This window comes from Ailuropoda melanoleuca, chromosome 9, assembly GCF_002007445.2.
Source record: "Ailuropoda melanoleuca isolate Jingjing chromosome 9, ASM200744v2, whole genome shotgun sequence".
Taxonomy (NCBI): Eukaryota; Metazoa; Chordata; class Mammalia; order Carnivora; family Ursidae; genus Ailuropoda; species Ailuropoda melanoleuca.
This window is the reverse complement of record NC_048226.1, coordinates 3,170,243-3,197,429: the sequence shown is the minus strand read 5'-3', so window position 1 is coordinate 3,197,429 and position 27,187 is coordinate 3,170,243. Positions and strand designations below refer to the sequence as shown.

At 37.4% G+C, this 27,187-nt stretch overlaps 1 protein-coding gene across 1 annotated transcript in view; it reads left to right on the top strand.

Moving 5' to 3' along the window:
* Window positions 1–27,187, top strand: part of ADAMTSL3 (ADAMTS like 3) — a 236,922-nt gene that overhangs the window by 53,438 nt on the left and 156,297 nt on the right. Inside the window, exon 4 of the mRNA XM_034668882.1 lies at window positions 2,627–2,754. Coding sequence (XP_034524773.1) covers window positions 2,627–2,754 — 128 coding nt within the window. The remainder of the gene's footprint in view (window positions 1–2,626; window positions 2,755–27,187) is intronic.

Sequence of the window (27,187 nt, the reverse complement as noted above, 5' to 3'; positions counted from 1 at the left end):
TATGTTATAGACAGGACATGGTTCCATTTGGGTGACATTTAGTGTAGAAAATGAACTGAACAGTGATCGAATTAGAACAGTAAATAGTATGGGTTTAATTAGCCCTTATTCCTGATGACAGATTTGATCAGTTGCCAGATATTTATCCTTTCCTTTCGCTTGACTGTTCCTGACGTATTGCCTGGAGCAGGAGTGCGCACCGTGCTATAAATAGGCAGCTTGGCAAGGAGCCACGAAACCCACTGACCGGTGAGTCTTGGTGGAAATGATTGGAAAACCCCTCCTTGGTTCGTTATTCCATTTCGCCTCTGAAAGTCCTTTCTACAGATCCCCCTGTTAATTTAAAATTTTTTTTTTTTGGTAGATGAGGTAACGTGGCCTAAGGGCTTAAGGAAGCCGTGTAATATCTAGTTCAGCCGTTCGCTGTGGTTTTATTAGTTTCAGTGTTTCCTTCATAAACGTTCCTGTTCTCCGACTTACAGCTTCCCTGTTAAATTCTCTCTGACTTGAACTTTTCTGTGCGTGGATGTGGTCTTTGCTTGCTTGCAAATGTTTAACTCAAGTATTAAAGTGTTGGCTTTATTTATTTATTTTTTTTTGCAAAGTGCAGAGAAACAAAAACAAAAGAGGATAAAATCACTCAGAGTCCTCGAACATGGATGTTGCCACGGCGAACATTTGAAATTAACTCACTCCCTTCTCTTTTTTTTTTTTATAATTTTTATTTTGTTATAGTAGTCACCATACGGTACATCCCCAGTTTTTGATGCAATGTTTAATGCACTCCTTTCTCAATGCATGTACACAATTACCTGTATGAAAAGTGACACAGACTTCTCCTGGGCTCTTAGGATTGCCTTTTACCCCCTTCTTCAAAAAAATTACTTTTGAAAAAGATATTTCAAAAAAAATGCAAGTTTGAACAAAACTAACATCTGTTATAGCATCCCCTGGCTTCATCAGATGTAATGTTTTGTCATATTGGCTTCAGATCTTTTATGAGGGTGGAGGGACTAAAAGACATTCACCGGTCATCCTTTCTGTCATGGACAACATTTGCTCTGAGCCCCGCACCCTCCATTCTCAGGGGCAGGTTGCTTCTTCCAGGCCCTATGCTTGTCCTTGTGGTATACATTTTGCATGTACACTCACATGCCTGCGCCTTTATCCAAAGGGTGAAGAGATAGCAAATGTCTTGTGTGTGTTTATTTTAATGGAACTAAAATAGAAATTTAATGGACGTCACCCAGTCTTTTCCTTTGTAGCTTCTGCCTTTGTTGACCTATCTAGAACAGTCTTGCCTATGTCAAGTCTATAGACTATTTTTTGATCTCAGTGCTTTTAATAAAAATTTCTAATATATCTGGAAATCATTTTTGGTGTATTTTGTGAGCAAGTCATCTATTTTTTAAAAAAATAATAAATTTATTTCGGGGTGGGGAGGGACAGAGAGAAATCTCAAGCAGACACCACACTGAAATCATGATGTGAACCAAAACCAGGAGTCGGACACTTAACCAGCTGAGCCACCCCAGCACCCTGGTTTTTGTTCTATTTTTAAAAACATTCGTCACACTGACTTACGGTTCCATCCTACCTCCTTATACTTGGGTCTGTTTCTGGACTCTTTTTTTTTTTTAATTTAATGGATTTTTACTGCTTATCGCTATGCCAACTTTCTACTCTTAATTGAGGCAATTTCCCTCCAATTTCCCTTCTTTTACAGGTTTTTTCTTGGCCCTTGTAGACTTTTACTCCACCAGATGAACTTTGGAATCATTTTGTTGGGTTCAAAAAAATTCCCTTGGGGATTTTGATTGGAGTTGTTATAAATTTATAGATTAATTTGGAGAGAACTGACATTTTACAGTATCGAGTCTACCCATTTAGGACTATGGTACGTTTCTCCATTTATTCAAGGACCCTACTCTAGGTCCCTTAGTGAAGGTTTTGTAGTTTTATGTAAGTAATATACATCATTTCTTCTCATATCTACATCTCCATCTGTCTGTATATTTTAACTTTTACCTGTCCTCCTCTTTTCTCTAGGGTATCCCAATATAAGTCAATTGTGGCCATTCCAGAAGACTAAACCAAATTAATTAGTTGGTTTAATTAGTGCACCGTTCTCTATTTTCTTGGATCCCTATTTTCTTGGGATGGAGCCCTTTTCAGGAGATTCCACAAATCCTCGTGCTAAATGATTTCCTTGGAGCCAGTGCCCATCTGTCTGACAGAAGGGCAAGCCAGGATTTCAGTGGTGAGAACGTCTTAGATACAAGCTGGGACCCTGCTGTGTTGGGTATAAAACATAACTTAGTCTATTTAAATTTTGGAATGATGAAATTTCAGATTTAAAACTGAGCTTAGAAGCTGCCTGGGCAAAACCTTCATAAGGTGGAAGGGTACTCATGTAACACTAGTTTCCGTATAAAACTCTGTGTGTGTGTGTGTGTGTGTGTGTGTGTGTGTGTGTGTGTGTTTAATGTAGCCATTCCAAAGCAAAGCATCTTTAAGCAACTTTCTCCTCTGTGAACAGCTTAGAATAAGACTGGAAAAACTGGGGAAACTTTGGGATAGTTCTAGTATATTTGTCTATAATTTATTGTGTTTTTTTACATTCTAGACCTCAAGAAACACTCGTTCAGATGAAGACAAAGACAGCAACTGGGATGCTTGGGGCAGCTGGAGTGACTGCTCTCGGACGTGTGGAGGAGGGGCTTCATACTCTCTGCGAAGGTGCTTGACTGGGAGGTAAGTGGGGGTTTTACCTGCTCTTCTTCGTTGGATGTCAGTGCCTTTGAAGGGTGGAGTCGGGGAGATAGCCTTGCTTCTTGGCTTCGGAAGGTACTAGGATGGTGATATGACATCTGCTGTATATACACATTAGTCATCCTCAAGTTACCATACTTAAATCGTTATGGCCCCATTTTTATGAGTGTAGCCATAGTCCATCCACAGGAGACTCCCAGCTCAAAGGAGCCTGGGGGCACTAGACACTTTAAGTTTTGCAAGAGGGAAGGCCGGCATGTTAAGTCGCTCGCCCCAAATTGTCAACACTAGAGATAATGGTTCAAGTCTTCTGGGTTCTACCCTTGAGTTATTTCAATTTTAGTTCATTTCATGTTCACTTTCTCTGAGCAATCCATTGATTAAGAAGGTAATGCAGATTCTGTTTTCACACCTTAGGTACGCTTATATTAAATAATGTGTTCAAATGTAAGATTGGCTTCTTAAAAAACCCTTAAGTTTGTAAGAAGCTCACACTCATCATTGCTTTTGAGACAGCTGGAGCTAATCCTTCGTAGGGCAGTTTAAATCCCAGCCAAGAATTTACTGCGGCTGTCAGGTAAGACAGAGCCCCAGTTTGATGGAATTTGATGTCCTGCTTCTGGACCAAAGGAAGGTTCCAGGATCATGGCAGTTATCTTCAGATTTGGGATATTGTAAAGCAAAAGGGTAGGTTGATTTTCCCTGGATAGTGTCAAGGTGTAGATCAGAAATGCAGGGAGAACCTATTTTGTCGGGCTCACACCTTATGGGATATTAAAGCTGTAGGAAGGGGGCGCCTGGGTGGCACAGCGGTTGAGCGTCTGCCTTCAGCTCGGGGCGTGATCCTGGCGTTCCGGGATCGAGCCCCACATCGGGCTCCTCTGCTGTGGGCCTGCTTCTTCCTCTCCCACTCCCCCTGCTTGTGTTCCCTCTCTCGCTGGCTGTCTCTCTCTCTGTCGAATAAATAAAATCTTTAAAAAAAAAAAAAAGCTGTAGGAAGGCAGCAGAAGACTATTGGAGGCATTGTTGGTGTCATTCGCCCAGGCAGAGTTTCAGCTCAGGGCACTGGGCTATAAGTGAATGGTTGCAGAACTGAATCAAGGTATTAGTNTGTAGGAAGGCCAGCAGAAGACTATTGGAGGCATTGTTGGTGTCATTCGCCCAGGCAGAGTTTCAGCTCAGGGCACTGGGCTATAAGTGAATGGTTGCAGAACTGAATCAAGGTATTAGTCTTGCATAGATGAACTGGTATACCTGCTTCCCCTATACTGTTACCTTGGGGAGGAAACGAAGACCCTGTTACTCTAAGTGCATCCTGCTGTGTGGAAGGACGACAGGAGATCATGCTGTACTGGCATGTACTGACCCCGTGAGGCCTACAGTGGGAGGACCGTGTGCCTGTGGGCAAGGGTCAGGGAGGGACTTCTCATATGTGGAATGAGATTTTTCCCACTACTGTTCAGTCACTTGGGGGAGAAGTTTCCAGCAGAGAATCTGGTGAGCGGAAGGTAGGACTTCAGCACCACTCTGTGGCCTCCAGATCTGAGGGGTCTGAATCATCTGCGATCAGTGGTGGGGTTCAGTTGGAAAAGGAGTGGGGTTTATTTGACTTTGTCTTTTTTTTCAATAGGATGTACTTGTATTTGTTAAAAAGAATTGGAAGAATATATTGAAGACCATGAATGACCACTTTCATCGTTTTGTCATACAACCAAAATGCTTACATATTTATTGATTATTTTAGTAATTAAAATATGACTTTGATTTTGTCTGAAATATAATTTTGCTAAGTGATCTATTTTAGTGTGTGTTTGAATGTGCATCTTCTCTTTCCTCACTGGGGTCAGCTGGTCATTAAACACTTCAGATAAGGAAGTTGCTAAGCTTCTCCTGTTTCTCCTGTCTTTTCTGCACCTTTTCAGGAAGGGCAATTTGGGCGTGAGGAGAGCAACAGGAGGAGGAGGTCTGGCTTGACATTAGTGAGCATGTCTCAGTGCTCTGTGGTTTGGCAGGTGTTTAAAGCTGTCTCCTTCTGTTGTGAACACTTTGATGGATTTCTCTGAGGCATGGTCTCCTCTTTTCTCCCAGTGCCTTGACATGTCTTGTCAGCAGTGCCCTTGAGATGTGCTGTTCACAATCCTATCTTGGTAATACTGTTCTTTCCTCAGCTCTTGGACAACTAGGCACACTCCCAGTGTCCCCCCCCACCATTCATGTCTCCGCACCCCTCAGTGGCCATCTTGGTAGGTTCCTAAGACAGCGCCATGCTGCCTGTCTTGCCTGTGGCCCGCCTCTGGCTCACCAGAAACCCTCCTGTGAACTTTGCTAAACGAACTCTTGACGTTCTGGGAGTCAGTGCAGCAATACCTACTTTTCATGCACAGGTGCTGTGACCAATCTCTCTGCCCTTAAATTTCTCAGATGTGAATTAGCCACCAACCAACTGCAGGAGACATGGATTGAACTCTTTAAGGGGTGTCCCTAAAATTCCATCCCCTTGATTTGGGGTTAGCAGGTTGAAGCCCTTATCCCTTTTCTTTCTTGGTGGGGCAGAGTGGAAAGTAGGATCATAGCACACATTTCTCAAATCTTCAGAAATCCTTCCTCTATATAATCTTCCATGAAGGTGTCTTTAGCACCAGACCCTTTTAAAAATCAATCAGTTTGTCTGTCTGTCTATCTATCTATCTATCTATCATCTTCCAGTATAGTTAATATACAGTGTTAGATTAATTTCAGGTGTATAGTATAGTGATTCAGCAATTCTGTACATTACTCCGTGCTCACCATTGTAAGTGTACTTTTAATCCCCTTCCCTATTTCCCCCATACTCCCACCCACCTCCTTTCTGGTGACTATCAGTTTGTTCTCTATACTTAAGAGTCTGTTTTTTGGTTTCTTTCTTGTTTTCTTTGTTTGTTTTGTCCCTTAAATAGTATTTGTTTTTCTCTGACTTATTTCACTTAGCATTATACTCTCTAGATTCATCCATGTTGTTGCAGATGGCAATATTTCATTCTTTTTTTTTATGTCCGAGTAATACTCTATTGTGAGCACATCTTCTTTATCCATTCATCTGTTGTGGGCACTTGGGCTGCTTCCATAATTTGGCTCTTGTAAATAATGCTGCAATAAACATAGGGGTGCATAGATCTTTTTAAATTAGTGTTTTCATTTTCTTTGGGTAAATACCCAGTACAGAATTACTAGATCTTTTGGTAGTTCTATTTTCAGTTTTAAAAAAATCTTCATACTATTTTCCACAGTGGCTGCACCAGTTTGCATTCCTGCCAGCAGTGCGTGAGGGTTCCTTTTTTTCCACATTCTTGCCAACACTTGTTATGTTTGTGTTTTTAATTTTAGCCATTCTGACAGGTGTGATGTGATATCTTCTTGTGGTTTTGATTTGTATTTCCCTGATGATGAGTGATATTGGGCATCTTTAATGTGCCTTTTGGCCATCTGTAGGTCTTCTTTAGAGAAATGTCTTTTCATGTCTTCTGCCGATTTTTAATTGGATTATTTGAGGGGTGTTTTGGTGTTGAGTTGTATAAGTTCTTTATATATTTTGGATGCTAACCTTTTATTGGGTATGTCATTTGCAAATGTCTTCTCACCAGATCCTTTTTATGCCTTACTATATGCAAGGAGTTTAACAATTGTGAATTAAACTAACACAGAGACTGCCCTCATAATTCTTATAGGAGAAGGTTATGGAAAAAAAAAATCAGAGAGTGGGAGCAGCATCTGTAAAGGTGCTATAGCAGGAAATGAAAAGAGGATTTCATGCCAGGAGAACCCCAGACAAGGGAGAAAGCAGAATGGGCCAATACTGAAGAAGAAGGTGAATTTGTGGGCCAGGGTAAAGATTCTGGTGCTCAGACTTTTGAATTTCAAACACTAGTAAAATTTCCAAAAAAGGGCATATTTAGAATTAATATAGGTTGTCAATTTTTTGTTTAGTCAAGTAAGGACAAAAATAAAAATGAACAAACAAAACTCAACTCTGGTCTACCATCACAGACTTTTCAAAAAACAATTAGAATCAGAATCTTGTCATTTCAACATCTAAAGGTAGGACGTACTCTTGGATTTAAAAAGCTGTCTTTAAATTGAATTCATTTAGCTTTATGAAAATCCACTCTTTTGCTCTCATTTGTCTCACTTTGCTCTGGATTAATAAAAATGATTGCAGTTATTAATAGCTCAGTGATGGGAAATTGAACCAGAAATTGAGAGGTAAACATAGTCATGGACTTAGAACTTGAGATTCTAAGATCCCTGAAGGAAGCAATATGCAGAAGAGTGATTTTATCAGAGCTATGCTTTTCATCCAGGCATTCACTGATTCTTAAGCAGTGAGAGGCAGAGAAGCCAAGCAGAAAGCAGTTACAAAGAGGTGGAGAAGCTAAGCAGATTTATGGACAGTTTCATGGTCCTGGAACATAAAAATGGGGGTTCAAAGCCCTGGTAGATATCTCAGGTGATAAACTGGTATTCCTGAAGGACTATACCCTAGGAGAAAGAGAAAAAATGGCCCTAAATAGACTAGGTGTTATTAAGACTGAAACCCAGTTTTGAATGAGCTCAACCCTAATGTGAGTGATCAAATGTACTGCTATTCCAATTGCTTCCAAGAAGCTTTAAAAAGAGAAAAACCTAAAATACACTGGAGGAAGATGACATCAACCAGAGATTATACAAATTTTCATAGATCATTCCCATAATTTATTTAAAACATTACCAGTCTTACCATGAGACAGGATCAAGAGGAAAAACAAAGAATAGAAACAGGTACTGGAGCTGTTAAATCTATGTGTGAAAAACAACAACAAAAGCAACAACAAAATCCCTGTAATAAATATGTTTATAAGAGTAGGTGACAAAATACATGATTTTACCAGAGAACTGGAATCCATAAAATAGAATCAAACGGAAATTTGAGAACAGAAGCCTATAATAACTAAAATTAAGAACTAAATAGATGGTGTTAACAGCAGATTAGAAATAGTAGAAGAGAGTATAGGTTTGTAGAACTATCCTGGCTAAATTGTAGAGGGGGAAAAACACAGGAAGTAGAATAGAGGATATATGGTAATTTGAAGAGATAGTAGCCAAGAATTTTTCAAAACTTCTAAAGTTACTGCTATGGAGATGTTAAGCCACAAGTTCAAGAAGGTCTGCAAGCCTCATACAGAATAAATACATGCGAACACATTATAGCAAAATCTTAAGCCAAAGAGAAAAGATATATTATCTTCATAGGAGCAAAAATAAGGTTGACTGGTAAATTCTCATTAGAAGATAATGAAACAACCTGTTTAACATCTTGAAAGAAAATAACTATTACAATAGAATTCTCTACCTTGGAAAAATAGCCTTCACATGTGAAGGTGAAATAAAGATGTTTTCAGACAAACAAAAACTTCAAAATTCTTTGCTACCTAAACTGTGTTAAAAGAAGTGGCGAAGGGATTTCTTTAGGGAGAAGAAAGATGTTCTGATATGGAGAATGGAAATGCAAGAGGAAATGAATAGCACTTGAGAACAGAAATGTAAATGACTATTCACCACTTAAAGCAATAATAAATAGTACGTTTGTGGGATTTAAGTATATGTAGAATTAAAAAGAAAGGGAAACCATGACATGAAATTTGGGAAGGGGGCAAATGGAGTTAAAATGATCTAAGGTTTTTGAATTGCCTGGAAAATCGTAAAAGTAACTTACATTTGACAAAGTCAGGGATGTGTGTTGTCATATTTAGGGTTCTCATTAAAAGCAAAATAACAAATTCTATAACTAACAACCAACTATCATAGAGAGAAGTGGAATAATGATAAAATACTTGATTGATTCCAAATAACTCACGAAGGAGAAAACTCAAGGAGAGAAAATGGAAGAGTGAGTGTGACAAATAGAATAGAAATGGTAAGACGGTAGATTTGAAACCCCCAAACATATCAGTTGTTACATTAGATGTATATGGACTATGTAGTCCAGTTAAAAGATAAAAGTTGTTAGAGGATAAAACAAAAATCACACGCTGTTTACTAGACACCAATGTTAAGTGTAAGGACACCTGAAAGTAAAAGCGTAGGAAGAAGCTATAACATGTGATACTAATTAAAAGGAAATTGGTGAAGCTGTACTGGTGTCAAAGTAGAAACTAAGGAAAGAGGCATTATCGGAAATAAAGAGGGATCATGAAAATATATCAAGACTTGTAAGATGTACCTTCATCCACCCTCATAGGGATGTCTATAGCCCAAAATATATATATTAGAAAAGACTTGGCTGCAAACAATTGATGGTCCAAACTTCCATTTAAGCAATAAGAGCAAATTTTTAAAAATACGTATATACATAGGGTGCTTGGGTGGTGTGGTCAGTTAAGCATCTGACTTGGTTTTGGCTCAGGTCATGCTCTCAGGGTCATGAGATCGAGCTCCATGTTGGGCTTTGCACTCAGCACGGAGTCTGCTTAAGACTCTGTCCCTCTCCCTCTTCTCTTCCCCCTTGTTCTCTCTCTCAAATAAATAAATCTTTTTTTCTTTTTTAAAAGAGGGAGAGAGAGAGAGAGTGTGTGTGTGTGTGTGTGTGAGTGCGTGTGTGTGTGTGTGTGTGTGTGTGTCTGTCCATCCCCAAGTCCCTATACTCCAAATACCAAGGGTCTGGATTAGAGTTAGTATTTGATCAAGTCCCTTGTTAATTCAATTCTGGATCTCCATGGAAAAAAATGCCCTTCTGACTGGGTCAGAAGCCCTGCTCTGGGTCTACTGCAGCTTTGGGTCAGTATCTCCATACTAGGAGATGAACAGGAAGCACAGTTGAAGGCATTCACGGGAAGGAATTTGCCTTTCTGCTGAATGAATTTCTTTTCTATGATTTTTGTGGCTTTTCTTTATTTAAGTTTCTGCAGTACGTATCCTATGTAACCTTTCCAGAATACCGTAGCCCATGTAGGGACTGAGATTTCACAGGCACCCACATCCAGTGGGATCTTATGTGCCTTTACATTTTTGTCTTACGCTAGCCACCCCCACGCCATTAATTGCCGGTAATTGTGGCTCCACTGTCCACTTAAACTTACTGGGTATTGGTAGGTTCTCCTACTGATCTCTTTCACTTACTTCGAAGGCAGGCTTCCCTTTTGTGTACAGTGAATAGTATATTTATATGCTCCCTTTAATTCCGACTTGCTTACACTGTATCTCAGAGTTCCTGGCTTGTGTGTAGCCTCTTTGGATTTCCAGGTATGATCATAGAGATGTCCACTTGTTGATCATTTCAGTATGCATTTGTATGGGGGAAGGAGTTCAATATATGTGCTCAGATTACTATTTCTATTTAAAATCTTTCTCTTTTCTCTCATGTTTTTCTCTCAAATTTTACCTCTGGTATTTTGGAAATTATATATATAATCTGGGTGATCTGATTGTTTTTTTTTTTTACTGATGATTAAATTGAAGATGTTTGGAAGTCATATTTTAATAATTACTTTATAACTATCAATACCAGTGCCAATAATAAAACAGTTTCTTCTGATTTCTCCAATGCAAGATGATTAACATTTTATACTTTTCCCTTCATTCCCACATCTTGGGTTTTGTTATTATTGCTTGAGATTTTATACTCAGTTTATTGGCACCAGCATTTTCCTTTACATCGTCTCTTTCGTTATCATATTTCAGACCTTTGTTGAAACTTCATTGTGTATGTGTGCATACATGATTTCAGTGCTCATTATCAGTCTTTTTAGTTCTTCATACATGATTTCAGTGCTCATTATCAGTCTTTTTAGTTCTTCATTTTGAATCATCACTTTGTTGGCAGGGATATGTTTTGAGCTGTGCTTCTGGAATTTTAATGTGCATATGAATCACCTAGGGATCTTGTTAAAATATAAACTTTGATTCAGTAGGTCTGGAGTGGGGCCCAAGAGCTTTCATTTCTAACAAATTCCCAGGTGATGTCAATGCTGCTTGTCCATAGACCACACTTCAAGCAGCAGGGCTTTATAAACTTTTTAATTTCAGGAAAAAGCTGTGGGTTTTATACTTTATGAGTCCTTATATATCTGAAAATGTCTTTCTCCTGCCTTCACACATAAACAGTGAATGACTTATTCAGGTATAAAATTCCTGAGACAGAAATTTTCCTTCTCAAGACCCACAGGTTCTTTTTCCATCGTGTTTGGTATACACTGTGGCTGCCCATAGAGCTCTCAGGCCAGTTCGATTTTTTTTGTTCATTTGTAGATAACCTGTTTGTTCTGTCTGGCAGCCTATAGAAGACTTGATTTTTTTTTTCATCAAGTTAAGAATTTTACAAAGTTGTGTCTAGCTCTCAGTCTTTTAAAGTTTATTTCTCCCTGGCACGTAGCAGCTACGTTTGTTGTGCAGATTTATATCCTTATTTATTGTAGGAAAGTTTTTCTTCTATTGTATCATTCACTATTGGTTCTTGCCCCTTTGTTCTGGCCCTTATGAGCATCAGTTACTTCTGTCTGCCTTCCACTTCTATTGTGTTCTCTCCGATCGCTTTCATCTCTTTTGTCTTTTTCTGTATATTTGAGAGTGATTTTTTCAAGATCCTTGCCACTTGAATTTGTGTGTGTGTGTGTGTGTGTGTGTGTGAGAGAGAGAGAGAGAGAGAGAGAGAGAGAGAGTTAATTTATTGACTTCTAATGAAGTTTTAAGATGCTCCTAAGCCATATTTCTTACCTTACATTCTTTCCTTCACATTAAACCTGACCCTTTTCTGTGTCTACTGTCTTAATCATCTGCATTGTATCTTACATGCTTTTGGGTCTTTTTTTTTTTTTTAAGTATGATATCTAGCTAATTCTTACTGATTGCACAAAGTCACCCTCATTTAGGAGACCTATCTTGACACCTTGGTATAACTTTGATGTCCCTCTTTTGTGTTTCTTAAATTGTTGGCAAAATAGGAGTCCTTTTAGGGAAAGGTCAAAGACTTCACCATTCCGGGGTCTAACAGTATCTAACATGTGATTTGGACACAAACAGTGGTAATTGAATGCGTAAGTGAATGTGTGCTCGCCATCAGCTTGCATTTTTTGGTCAGTGCTCTTCTTTCTGGCTAAAGCTTCCTTCTCTCCTTTTTCTGGTTGACACATAGTTGACCTTGAAAACTCTTCTGAATCCTCATTTCTTCCTTTAAGCATTTGTTGGCAATTCCTACCCTTGACTGGTTTATGTGCAACTCTTCCATGTTTCCATGGGATCTTGTGAATATTTTTATAAGAGTGTTTATTTCACTGTGTTATTTTATTTTTCTGTTTCCACAACTGAGACCAAATTTAGGTGGCATTGATTGTGTCTTTCATCTCTTTATGTTCAATGTTACTACTGACATATGTTGGAAATTTAGTAAATTTTATTTTTTAAAGAAATACATGAATTAATAAATCCCAGAGTTGGTTAAAGAAAAGCCTGCTTGGCTATAGTAAAGGTCCATGGGATAGGTAAGGGTTGGTCATTTTGTGAAAGATACTGAAAGCTAAGTTGCGGAATATAGACTTTTTGCAATGAGATTTTTTGCATGTTTGTTTATTTTTTTCAAAGATGTGCATGTATATAGTTAAAGAGCCAAATAGCTCAACGAGGCTTGTGGTGAATAACAAGTCTCTGGATCCCCTACTTGCCATCATTTCATTCCCCAGGGGCGACTGATTGTTTTTATATTTATTCTAAATTTCTAACGCTTACATTGCAACTTCTTGATTGTTCAGTTGTAAGCATTATCTATTAGATTCATACTTCGGGAGACGAGGATTTTAGCAATCTCTCACACCTCTCATTCCGAGTGTGCATGTGTGCACACACACAGGCATACACACATGCATACACACAGGCATACACACACAGGCATACACACATGCAAATACTCTCTCATTTTCAGTTCCTCAGGCTAGGGTCATATGCAACTTTGGCTAGACCACTGTTCAATGTTTAAATTATTACGACTGTGCTCCTTATACTACTCACAGCTGAGTCATGTAATATAGTATGATTATTTTTCCTTTCCTGAGTGTATTTTTCTTTCCTCTAGAATCCATAATTGGCTCCTCATTTGTTTGCTTGCTTTTTTAGTTTTCTACATTTTTAGCACTAATTCAAAAAAATTAGCTATCCTAATTTTCACAGTTTTTTTCTAATTTTCGTTTTTTCTTTTTTCCTGGAGAATTCCTAACAGCCTTACGTTGAACTAGTTGCCCTTTAGCCAGCAACTCAGGGCATCCGGATTCTCATCTTACAATCATCCTGCATATGTCATTTACCTCTGTCTTGGGTTCGACCTCCTGTTCCCTAATCACTTCTCTTTTTTTCTTCTCTTAACTTCCTCTTCATTTAATGGAGTACATTTTTCAGGAGCTTCCTGGATATCTGAAAATGTCTTTATTTTACTCTCAAAGTTGAAGGATGGTTTTCCAGGTTCAGAATTATATAGAAATGATTTTCCCTTAGGAACTCAAAAGCATTGCTTCACTGTCTTCCAATACAAAGTGGTGTTTTTGTGAAATCTGAAGGCATTCTGATTTCCTATTCCTTTTTCCTTCTCTCTGCATGTAGTTAGAAGCATTTGTTTGCTCCCAGTTTTTTGAAATTTCATATGCTGTGTCTTGGTGTGGGTCTGTTCTAATCCATTGTATCATACTCACTATGGACTCTTTCACTGTGAAAATTTATTCCTTTAAGACTTGAGTTATTTCTTTGATGATTTCTTCAATTTTCTGTATTGTCTTTTGTTGAGACTCTTATTACTCAAATATTACACTTTTTAATTTGTTCTCCTTGTTTATTTGCCCTATTTTCTGGGAAATTTACATAAATTTACCATTTTCCAGCTTGCTAAATATCATATATATATATATATATATATTTCTCTTATTTTATTTTTCTGAGATCTTTTTTTGTTCCTTGAATTTAAAAAAATAGCATTCTGTCCCTGATCTCAAGATGCGGTATATTTTCTTTCANTTTTGTTCCTTGAATTTAAAAAAATAGCATTCTGTCCCTGATCTCAAGATGCGGTATATTTTCTTTCATCTCTGAGCATATAAATAGACTTTTTGTGGAGGAAGTTTTTTTTCCTCACATAGCCTTAATTCCTTCCAAATTACTGTTTTTGATTTCGTGTTTGTCATACTGTTTCATTAGAGAGTTTCCAAGATTTCTGGTGATCCTTGTGTATTCATATTTAAGAAAAAGAGTTGTGAGCTTAATTGTGGGGGGTATGGTTGGCCTATCTCATTGCCTGATGATGTTCTAGGTGTTTTATTTTGGGCTGCTCTGACTTGTCAGACAAGGATCTTTTGATTCCAATAGTGTAGTAACCAAGTGGAGCTGAAAGCTGGGGTCTCAGCTCTAAATATATGAATTTTTTATTTAATCCCTATTTTCAGTACGGTATCTTTGCCCTTCATTGAACCAGGTTATCTCTCAGTCTGGAGACTTTTTGTTTTACCCTCTTTAGATAATAATGTGCAGTGTTTTGCCAAAGTAAGGAAAGGGAGCTGGGAGTCTAACTGCTCCTTAGGCAGGCTTTCAACCAGTTTTACTGTTTTTGGCCCCAAATTTATCCCATTTCCAGAAATATCCGATGTGCCTCTTCTGGAGCCTTTTGTGAATTCTGCAGAGCAAATTGAATTGCTTTTAAAAATTCCCCACTGCTGTCTTTGGACTGTCTTTCTTTGGTCTGTGAAATCCAAACATATCCTTGATACGAAGTAGATATGTAGCTCCATAACTACTATGGAAGTTGAATTCATAATATAAAAACTCTTGACCCCCAAACAATCTCCAGGCCAAGATTGTTTCACTGGTGAATTCTACCAAGTATTTAAGGAGAATTTACACCAATTCCACATGATTTTTTCCAGAAAACAAAAGAGAATTCTTCCCAATCCATTTTATGAATATAGTATTCGTCTAATATCAAAACCAGATAAAAACTATACAAAAAAATAAAACTACAGACCAATATTACACATAAATATAGATGTAAAAATTATTAATAAAATGCTATCAAATAATATTCAGAAATATTTAAGAAGGATTGTACACTATGACCAGGTGGCGTTGATTTAGGGATGTAAGGCTGGTTCAGTATTTGAAAGTCAGTCACTGTAATCTACTCAGTTATCAAGCTAAAGAAGAAAAAATTCATAGGATCATATCAATTGATGCAGAAAAAGTTTTTTAGAAAAGTCAACACTGATTTGTGATAAGGAACTCTCAGAAAAATAGGAATGGAAGGGAACTTCCTCAGCTTGATAAAAAATATTTAAAATCCTATAGTTAACATTATATGTTATAGTTATGGTGAAAGATGGAATACTTTCTCATTAAGATCAGTAATAAGGCAAAGGAGTCTATTTTCACCACTTTGGTTCAATCCAATGCAATAAGGGAAGAAAATAAAAGACATACCAATCCAAAAGATGAAATGAAACTGTCCTTATTTGTCAATGTAGAAAAGACAGTCTCTTCAATAAATGGTGCTGGGAAAATTGGACAGCTACATGCAAAAGAATGAAACTTGACCACTCTCTCACACCATACACAAAAATAAACTCCAAATGGATGAAAGACCTCAATGTGAGACAGGAATCCATCAAAATTCTAGAGGAGAACATAGGCAACAACTTCTATGACATCGGCCAGAGCAACCTTTTTCACGACACATCTCCAAAGGCAAGAGAAATAAAAGATAAAATGAACTTATGGGACTTTATCAGGATAAAGAGCTTCTGCACAGCCAAGGAAACAGTCAAAAAAACTAAGAGACAGCCCACGGAATGGGAGAATATATTTGCAAAGGACACCACAGATAAAGGACTGGTATCCAAGATCTACAAAGAACTTCTCAAACTCAATACACGAGAAACAAATAAACAAATCATAAAATGGGCAGAAGATATGAACAGACACTTTTCCAATGAAGACATACAAATGGCTAACAGACACATGAAAAAATGTTCAAAATCATTAGCCATCAGGGAAATTCAAATCAAAACCACACTGAGATACCACCTTACGCCAGTTAGAATGGCAAAGATAGACAAGGCAAGAAACAACAATTGTTGGAGAGGATGTGGAGAAAGGGGATCCCTCCTACATTGTTGGTGGGAATGCAAGTTGGTACAGCCACTCTGGAAAACAGTGTGGAGGTCCCTTAAAAAGTTAAAAATTGAACTACCCTATGACCCAGCCATTGCACTACTGGGTGTTTACCCCAAAGATACAGACGTAGTAAAGAGAAGGGCCATATGCACCCCAATGTTCATAGCTGCATTGTCCACAATAGCCAAATCATGGAAGGAGCCGAGATGCCCTTCAACAGATGACTGGATTAAGAAGCTGTGGTCCATATATACAATGGAATATTACTCAGCTATCAGAAAGAACGAATTCTCAACATTTGCTGCAACATGGACGGCACTGGAGGAGATAATGCTAAGTGAAATAAGTCAAGCAGAGAAAGACAATTATCATATGATTTCTCTCATCTATGGAACATAAGAACTAGGATGATCGGTAGGGGAAGAAAGGGATAAAGAAAAGGGGGGTAATCAGAAGGGGGAATGAAACATGAGAGACTATGGACTATGAGAAGCAAACTGAAGACTTCAGAGGGGAGGGGGGCGGGGGAATGGGATAGACTGGTGATGGGTAGTAAGGAGGGCACGTATTGCATGATGCACTGGGTGTTATACGCAACTAATGAAGCATCGAACTTTGCATCGGAATCCGGGGATGTACTGTATGGTGACTAACATAATATAATAATAAAATAAAAAAAAATAAAACAAGTAATGAGAAAAATCATTTTCAAAGAAAAAAAAAAAGAAAAGCCCAAGGAATCTATAAAATAACCTCTGGAACTAAAAAAGTGAGTTTGGCAAGGTCACAGGATGCAAAATAAACATCCAAAAAGTTATTTTATTTCTCCTGCTAGTGATGAGTACATAGAAACTGAAATTAAAATACAATACTGTTTACAGTTACTCAAACGAAGTTAAATATTTAGAGGTACATCTAACAAAATGTGTACGGAACTTGAGGCTGAGCACAGCAAAGTCCTGATGAAAGAGATCAAAGGTCTAAATTAATGGAGACAAATATGTGTGTTCATGGATTGGATGAGTCAACACAGAAAAGAGGTCAGTTCTCCCCAGACTGATTTATAGGTTTAACCCAATTTCTCTCAAAATTCCAGCAATATTTTTTGTAGATTATTCTAAAATAATTATTCTAAAACAATATTATTCTAAAATTCTTATGGGAAGGCATAGGCCCTAGAATAATTAAAACAATTAAAAAAAAGGATAGAGTAGGAGGAATCAGTCTACCTGATATAAAGGCTTATTATATAGATACTAATCAAAGCTGTGGTATTAGTAGAGGGATGAACACATAGATCAATAGGAGAAATTATCTGCAAACCACATATCTGATAAAGGACTAGTATCTAAATTAAGAAACCTTAAGAATCAAAAATTAAAAAACAGACAATCCAGTTAGAAAATGAACAAAAGACATAAATAGATGTTTCACTAAAGAGGATGAATATATGGCAAATGAGCACATGAAAAGAGGCTTACCATCACTGTGTATTAGGGAAATGCAAATTAAAACCACAATGAGATAGCATTACATACTTAGCTTGGCTAAAAAAATCATGACAACATGAAATGCTGGCAAGAATGCAGAGAAACCAGATCACTCGTATATTGGTGGCGAGAATGTAAAATAGTCATTCTGAAAAACAGACAGTTTCTTTAAAAAGTAAATATACAACCCAGTAGTTGTACTCCTGGGCATTTCTACCACAGAAATGAAATGAATACTGTGTTCACAACAAAATTTGTACGTGAATGTTTATAGCAGCTTTACTCATAATATCCAAAAAGTGAAAATAATTCAGATGCCCTTTGGTGAGTGAATGATTAAATTTTGGTACTTCCATACCATGGAATGCTACACAGCAATAAAAGGAAAAGAACCGCTGATATATGCAACAACCAGAATGAATCAACACAGAAATTACAGAGTAAAAAAGCCATTTTCCAAATGTTACAAACTGTATAGTATTCCTAAAATGACCTAGAAATGCCAGGTAAGATAGAACATAAATCCTTTAAAAATAATAAAGCTGAATGAAGAGATATTCCATGTCCATGGATAGAAAGACTCGATATTGTCAAGATGTGGTTCCTCCCAACCTGGACTATAGATTCAATGCAATCCCAATCAAAATCCCAGCAAGGTATTTTGTAAGATATTGACAAACTGATTCTAAAATTTATGTGGAGAGGGGCGCCTGGGTGGCACAGCGGTTAAGCGTCTGCGTTCAGCTCAGGGCGTGATCCCGGCGTTAATGGGATCGAGCCCCACGTCAGGCTCCTCTGCTATGAGCCTGCTTCTTCCTCTCCCACTCCCCCTGCTTGTGTTCCCTCTCTCGCTGGCTTTCTCTATCTCTGTCAAATAAATAATAAAATCTTTAAAATTTATGTGGAGAGGCAGACCCAGAATAGCCAACACAATATTGAAGGAGAAGGACAAAGTTGGAGGATTGACACTATCTGATATCTAGACTTACTATAAAGCTACAGCAATCAAGACAATATGGTATTGGTGAAAGAATAGACAAATAGATGAATGTAATAGAATAGAGAGCCCAGAAATAGACCCAAGTGAATATAGTCACCTGATCTTTGACAAAGGAGCAAAAGCAACTCAATGGAACAAGGATAGTCTCTTCAACATATGGTGCTGGAACAACAGCACATTTACATGCAAAAAAAGAATTTAGACACAGATTTGAATCATTCATAAAAATTAACTCAAAATGGATCACGCACATAAATGTAAAACCCAAAAATATAAAAGTCTAGAAGATAACATGGGAGAAAACACAGACGGCCTTGAGTGTGACAATGACAATGACTTTTTAGATACACTACCAAAGACACTTCATTAAAATGAAAAGCTTCTGCTCTGCAAAACACAATGTCAAGAGAATGAGAAGACAAACCTCAAACCTCAGAAGGGAGAAAATATTTGCAAAAGATACATCTGAGAAAGTAATACACAAAGATCTATTAAAGTTTAATGATAAGAAAATGGACAACCTAATTAAAAAATGGGCCAAAGCCCTTTAGAGGCTCTGCACTAAAGAGGATACAGAGATGGCAAATGAACATGTGGAAAGACATTGCACATTGTATGTCATCAGAGAAATGCAAATTAAACAACGAGTTACCACTACATTTCTATTAGATGGCCCAAATCTGGAACACTGACCACAGTGTTCCAGTGAAGTGAGGACGTGGAACAGAAGCTCTCATTCATTGCTGGAGGGAATGCAAAATGGTGCAGCCACCTTGGAAGATAGTTTAGCAGTACGTTTAATACTCTTACCATGCTAGCCAGCAGTTGAGCTCCTTGGTATTGACCCAAAGGAGCTGAAAACTTATAGCCACACAAAAACCTTCACATGGATGTCTAAAGCAGCTTTATTCATAGTTGCCAAAACTTGGAAGCAACTAAGATGCCCTTGAGTAGGTGCATGGATAAATAAACCATGGTCCATCCAGACAATGGTGTACGATTTATTGCTAAATGAGCTATGAAGCCATGGAAAGACATGGAGGCACCTTAAATCCATACCCCTGAAAAGAAGCCAACCTGAAAGGGCTGTAGACTGTGATTCCAACTACATGACATTTTGGAAAAGATAGGACTCTGGAGACTGTGGTTGCATGGTGTTAGGGCGAGGAAGGGATGAATTGGCAAGGCGCAGAGAATTTTTATGTTGTGAAAATACTCCATATGATACCATAAGGATGGATACATGTTGCTATACGTTTGTTCAAACCTACCGGATGTTGAACACCAAGAATTGACTGTAATGTGATCTGTGGACTTTGGGTGAGCATGATGTGTTATTGTAGATTCATCAGTTGTAACAAAGGTACCTCTCTGATTGGGGTTGTCGATAATGGGGGAAGCTATGCATGTGTAGGGCAGGGAGCGAATGGGAGCTCTCTGAACCTTCCCCTGTCAACCTCAACTGCTTTAAAAATAAAGTCTTCTCACCAACAGTGCATGAAGTTTCCTTTTTCTTCACATCCACGCCAACACTTGTTATTTCTTGTATTTTGATTTTAGCCATTCTGACAGGTGTAAAATGATATCGTAATTTTAATTTGCATTTCTCTGATGATTAGTCACATTGAGCATCTTTTCAATGTGTCAGCCATCTGTATTTCTTCTCTGGAAAAATGTCTATTCAGGTCCTGTGCCCATTTTTAATTGGATTATTTCTTTTATTTGGTGTTGAGTTGTATAAGTTCTTTTTATGTTTTGGAATAAACCTCTTATTGGATATATCATTTGCAAATATCTTCTGTTATTAAGTAGATCCCCTTTCTGTTTTATTGATGGTTTCCTTTGCTCTGCAAAAGCTTTTTTTGCTGTTGCAGTCCCAGTAGTGTAGTTTTGCTTTTGTTTCCCTTGCCAGAGGAGACATATCTAGAAAAATGTTTCTATGGCTAATGTAGAAATGCAAATTGGTGCAGCCACTGTGGAAAACAGTATGGAGGTTCCTCAAAAAATTAAAAATAAAATAACCGTATGATCTAATAATTCCATACGGGTTATTTACCCAAAGAAAATGAAAACACTAATTTGAAAAGATATAAGCACCCCTTTGTTGTAGCATTATTTACAAAAGCTAAGACATGGAAGAAACCCAAATGGCCATCTATAGATGAATGGATAAGGAAGATGTGGTGTACATATACACAATGGAATATTATTCAGCCATAAAAAAGAATGAAATCTTGCCATTTGCAACAACATGGATGGAGCAAGAGGTTATAATGCTAAGTGAAGTAAGTCAGTCAGAGAGACAAATACCATAAGATTGCATTCACATATGTAATATAAGAAACAAAACAAAGGAAAAAAGAGACCAAACCCCCCCCCCAAAAAAACCTAGACTCTTAAATACAGAGAACAGCCTGTGGTTGCCAGAGGTGAGGAGGGTGAGGGGAGGGGTGAAAAAGATAAAGGGGATCAAGAGTGCACCCCTCACCCCTCGTGATGAGCACTGACTAATGTATAGAATTGATGAATCACTATGTTGTACACCTGAAACTAATCTAACATTGTATGTTAATTCGATAAAAAACCACAACATTAACAAATCTTAATAAAAAAGTATAATTGAACCTAGAAGAAATTAAAGGGAATCCACAAAACCAAAAAACAAAGAAGTAACTGAATGTCAGACCAAGAAGTGCCTACCTGATTCTGTGCCTATCTGGAGAATGGAGAGGGATCTGCCGGTGTCCAGAACTCAGGCTGTTGAGTTTTAATTCCTTCATAATCACAAGCCATCACGTTTTGAGTATATTTAAGGCACAGCACAGGAATTCCAACCATAATGTAAAGGCAGAACCTTTGAAGTCCATATGTTTCCTAAACAGATGGACTGGGACCAAAAAAAAAAAAAATCCATATACCAGCATAGAAAATTTTAAATTCTTGGTCTCAACACTGAATTAAAAAAAGTTTCCACTTTGGAACAATGGACCTGTTCTCCTAAGAGTTTGAGGTACATGTATATTGATTTACATATATTGTACATATTGAGTTGAATGTATATATCCCATATGATTGTGGAAGCTTTGAGATGAGAAATTAATATGAAAAGTGCTCTTGTAACCCTTGATAGCTCTGAGGCTACTGGCAGTAATAAAAGATATGGAGGGGCAAAGCACCAAGGCAGGCACTATGGGGTTCCTATTCCTATCAGTTGATCCCTTATTTAAAATTAGCTAGCAATCCTAAAATACATAACATGAAAGGAAATATTTGCCACGAGTAAGCGCCATCAGGCACAGCATTGATGACATAGGAGAGAAAATTACATAGTTATCTGTATTTTTTCATAATTGAAAAGAAAAATGTATCAAACTAGAAATAGAGGTGTAGAAATGCTACCACATTTTCTCTGATCTTAGGCATGAAATAAGAATGCCTGATGTTGTTGTTTATATTTGTTTTTGTTTTTGATGCCCTAGTCAGTATAATCTGGCAACAAAAAGAAATACAAAGTGTAAGAATTAGAAGAGAAGAAATAAAGTTCTCATGATTCAGAGACTACCTGATTGTCTATGAGAATGTCTAAGAATATCTACACATTAAAAAATAGGACTAATAAGAGTCCTATTACTGTAAACAAGATTAATGCACAGATAACAACTGTATTCTTATATGGTAGCAAGAACTGAGAAAGCAAAACTTCAAAAAAGATGCTATTTACACTACTAACAAAATATGAGGGACCTTGTAAAACATTCAGTAGATGTAAATGAGCTTTATGAAAGATTTAAAATCTCACCTAAACAAATGGTGAGATATAATATGTTCAAAAATAGAGAGTCACAACATCATAAAAATAAGTTTTCCCCCAAAATTAATCTTTAAGTGTAATTCCAGTTCTAAGAATCATAAATGTAAAGGTAATGAAAAGAGTTTTTCAAACAACAAAATGGGTAACTTGTGCAGACACTAAAATTTAAGAAATTTAACTACCATCGTAGCATGGGGACAAATAAGAGAACATTGTAGCAAAATGGAGATCCAAGAAACAAAAACATGCATATACTAGCATTTGATATACATTAGAGGTGGCACTAAAAATTTGTAGAGAAAGGGTGGATATTCAGTACATGGGGCTCAGGTATGATTATTGATATCTAAAGGGAAAATATTAGAAAATATCAATACACATAAAGAGTACATTCTAGGTACATTAACGTCTACTTACGAAAAGCAAAGCTTAAAACATTTAGAAGAAAATACCAGAGAATGTCTTTATGATCTCCAGGTAGTGAATTATTCCTTAACTAAGATACAAAGAGTTTAAGTTACAAAGAAAAATATTGGTAACTTCAGGTCCACTACACAAACACTTTTGTATCATGAAAATATACTATAAACAAAAGAAACGCCTGAGAGTGGGAGACTTTTGACAGTGAATATAGACAATAAGGGATTAGTATCTGAAATATTTAAGTAACTTCTTTTGTTCTCAGTAAAACAAAAACAAAAACAAGCTTGGAGGAAAATGAAGAAAGAATATGGACAGGAAATTCACAAGAAGGGGAGCCTGTGTCGTCAAAAACAAATGGCAATATTAACCTCATTCACAAAAAGACACAAAAGAATACAAAGTGAGGTATTTTCTATTCTTCAGATTGGGAAAAACTTAAAAATGTTTTTAAATGCCAAATATTGACCTAGATGTGTGATAATAAGAACCTTCCTGTGCTACGAATGGGGGTGAAAATTGGTATGCTCGCTTTAGAGAGCACTTGTCAATATCTGGTCATAGCGAAGCTGTAAGTGCCCACAACAGAACAGTCCCGCTCAGGTATATATCCCAGAGAAATGCGTGCAGATATGCCTAAGGAGATTGCGTAAGATCGCTCATTGCAGAATCTTCATAAACTTTAGGAAAATTGGCCAATAAAAAGAAAAAGAATTGATATATACACAGTGGTGTGTTTATACATTGGGTTCCTATGGAACCATAAACGTGAATGCGTTCGGGTTGCATCTATCAATATGGGTGTTTTCAAAAACATAGTGTTGATACAAATTGAAAAAATCAAGCCGAGGGAGGTCATGCATACTCTGATACCATTTACTTAGTTGCCTCTGCAGACGGAGGCAAGGGAATAGGATTGAAGGTGTTTGTCTGGGGACTTTCACCAGATTTGTAATGATACATTTCTTAAAAATAAATCCCAAGAAAACTTTAAGAAGCAGTGAGGCTTGCTCGTATGTATATGAGTTTGTGTCATTCTTATATTTTTCGTGTGTGTGGACTTCAAACATTTCATAGTAAAATACTTGTAAGAATACAAAAACAATTCATTTACACATGTTGCTACTCTATTTCAGGTGTCCATTCTTGAGGTAGCACTTGCTTGATTTTTTTCAGTTTTTTAGGACTTTAGTGTTTTTAAGTCTGCTTTATGCACAAATTTTAACCTATCTTCTGAAATTTGCTCTTAGGCCTGAGAGTCTCCAAATTTGTTTACTCCCTGAGCTCATCTAATTTGAACAAATATATCCGGCTAGAAAAGATACTAATCAAGTATTAAAAAAATTGAATGAGAGAGTAGCATGTCCTGTGGTATTTAGAGTCAGATAAATGTATGGTGATATATGTCCTGTCTCCAGCTTGGTTCCTGGCATGGGGCCAGGCCTGTGGCATCCCCCCACTCACTCCATGTCTCCAGTGAGAAACAGAGACAGTAATACCTTGTCTCTGCATAAAAAATGAATTAGATTCATTCAAAAGAAGGGCAGCAGATGTATAAATAGTTCAGCTCATCCCTGCTCCCCACCTTTTGGGCAGCCTCAAACTTTAATCATTCCTGACCTACTCCCATGTTAAGAACTTTTACTGTCATTTTGAAACGACTCTGAGATTCTTAAGAAGGAAACCTACTTCCCTTGGAAAGCTTATCAGGTCTCTTTATCCTAGGAGAGCCATAGAGACTTGTTAAATTTCATAAATATGGGGCTCTGTGGTCAATTTTTCTTGGAGAAGGAAGATGGAGGTGGTTACATTAAAAATCAAACAAAGCGCTATCCCAAAGCTTTTGAAAGCATTTCAGTGCCTTCTCTTTTTATCAGCGTGCTTATTTAAATTCATGATTTAGGGAAAGGGATGAATGCAGCTATTTTGCTCATTTATTTCTTTGCAGATAATGTTATTTCAGGATTTGATTATATTTAAATTCACAGTCAGTGCTTTTGCACTGTAGAGCATAACCCAGCCAGAATGTCTCTCTTGCAGAAATTTGTAACTCGATATGCTAGTCAACTGCCAACCATGGGAAACAGGTTTAAGTTAACTACTATTTTAAAAAATTAATATATTTTTATTCGTCAAAACACTGCTTCTCAGTCTTTAAGACACTAGTATTTGAGTCAATATATCATCAAATGAATGTAATAAATTATACTGCTATAAACTCCAAGGAAATTTTATTAATGTTTTTAATGTATCCTCATGTGGAATCAACATATGTTTTTTATATATTCATAAATTTATGGCTTCAAAAATCTCCAATTTCAGGGTGTTATGAATGTTGTAATGGATAGAAAATACATAATTGTGAAATGATGTTCTTGAATTTTCATATACTCCTGATAACCATTAGCTCTTGCATATAATAATTAGAATGAAATTAAAAACTTGGAAGTAATATTTCTGCAGCTCAGTTGCTTTGGGCCAAAGGAATTATTTCCAGAATAAGCTGGCAGGTTCTTGCTTGGGGAATTAGGACTCCAGTGTCCTTAACTTTAAAATAACTTGAATTTCATTTTATGCCTGTTTCATAAAGTGGTCATTCATTTTCATACTAAATTGTAACCAAGGCATACCACATCAATAGAGACCAGTCAGTGAGTTTACTGTGTGTTAGGTTGAAGTGAAATAGCACGTTAAAAATGTTGGCCAGATGGCTGGGTTTAAAAAAAAAAAATCTTACTACTGATTTGTTAGGGGAATTGAGAGGTAGTCTCCCTGCATCTTTATATCCATCCCCTGGTACTTAGTAGGTTCACCATAAGTTGTTGGAGACGGAATGAGTGCAGAATGGTACTTTACATTTAGAGCGTTCAGGAAGTAAAATGTTCTCTTTCCGTATCACTTTGCTGCACTTGTAGTGGGATTGGTCGTGGAGATAGCCTCATGTCTCAGGTTTAGATTTTCAGGCTCATCAGTCAAGATGCAAGTTTGTGCCTCCTGCATACTAGGCTTACAGTCAGGGTGCAGCAGATGGCAGTGGGGTGTAGACCATGACTGTATGGTCTACACAGCAGACCTGAGACACAACCATCAGCTGTTTTCTTTCCTTTTAGTTTTAAATTTATGTTTACAAAAGTAGTTTTGCTTTTCTTTTCTTTTTTTAAAGATTTTATTTATTAATTTAAGAGAGAGAAAGAGAGAGAGACAGTGACAGAGATAGCAAGAGAGAACACAGGTGGGGAGGAGAGCGAGAAGCAGGCTCCTGCTGAGCAGGGAGCCCGATGCGGGGCTCAATCCCGGGACCCTGGGATCATGACCTGACCCGAAGGTAGACACTGAACTGTCTGAGCTACCCAGGCGCCCCTACCAAAGTAGTTTTGCTTTCCATTTAAACAGCCAAAGTTGAACAATTGGTGACAATGCACCTGAAATAGTTTTTCCTGAAGTTCCAGAACGCTTTTAAAGAAACTGTCATTCTTGGTAGGTTTCCATGTGTTTTTGTTTTTGTTTTTTTGTTTATCAGTATTTCAATTCAAATACTATTTTAACATGTGTCTTTGCAATTTGCCTGCTCTCTGGATAGTGGAATTAAAAGCCTTTTAGGATTCTAAGTCAGTGTGGTACAAAAGCATTTGGTTATCACTTCCTTAATCTATTAGCTGCTTTCTTCAGTCAGGGCCTTTCCAAAATAAACAGAGTACTTTAAATTACCCCTTTCACTTTTTCTGTAATTTATTTTCTTCTTTTTTTCTGCACATAAAATCACAATGAAATAATTTACGTAAGTACATGACCTTGTCCACTGGCATAGCTGTTGTCTCCCAGGAGAATGGCGTCACTTCCCCTTGACCAAGAGAGAGACTTCTCCACCCTAATACCGTTTTCCCGCCAGCCTCCCAGTTTGGTGCCTCTTGAATATTTCAAGTTTGATGTAGCCTCATCGAAAGTTTAATAAATTTCAGGGTCGTGTACCTATGACAAGACACAAAAAGAGGAAATAGGCAGTGTTACAAAACGCTAAAACTGGGTCAACCTATTATTACAATAGCTCTGGGAAGATGTCCTAATGCCCAAGTCATGAGAATTGTATTAAACAGGGGCAACTGATTGGCTACCTTGTCTGCCTTTAAGTTCAGAAATTTAACTGTCATTTAGATAATGCTTTCCAAGGCAGCTATAATGCTGTTTTTTTTCACTCCCAAAGTTCTTCCTCCCATATGCCCATCTCCTTAAACCCAATAGGGCTACATGCTACAGTTGGAACAGAAAGGAAGGTATGGTATGAGATGCAAGCGGAGAGGCTGAGTTTGAGAAGGATTGCAAAGAAAGAAAAAGTGGAAAGCAGGATCAAAAAGTGTCAGACATGATAAAATACAAAATAATCACACCATTAAAAGGAAATTGGTCATGTGGAGGATGGATTTGTTAAAACTCATGAAATTGTACACTCCCAAAAAAGTGAATTTTACTGTATGTAAATTTAAAAAGCACGGGGAAAAAAGAGGCAGCATAAATAACCATAAAATGTCATGTTTATACAGCAATGTG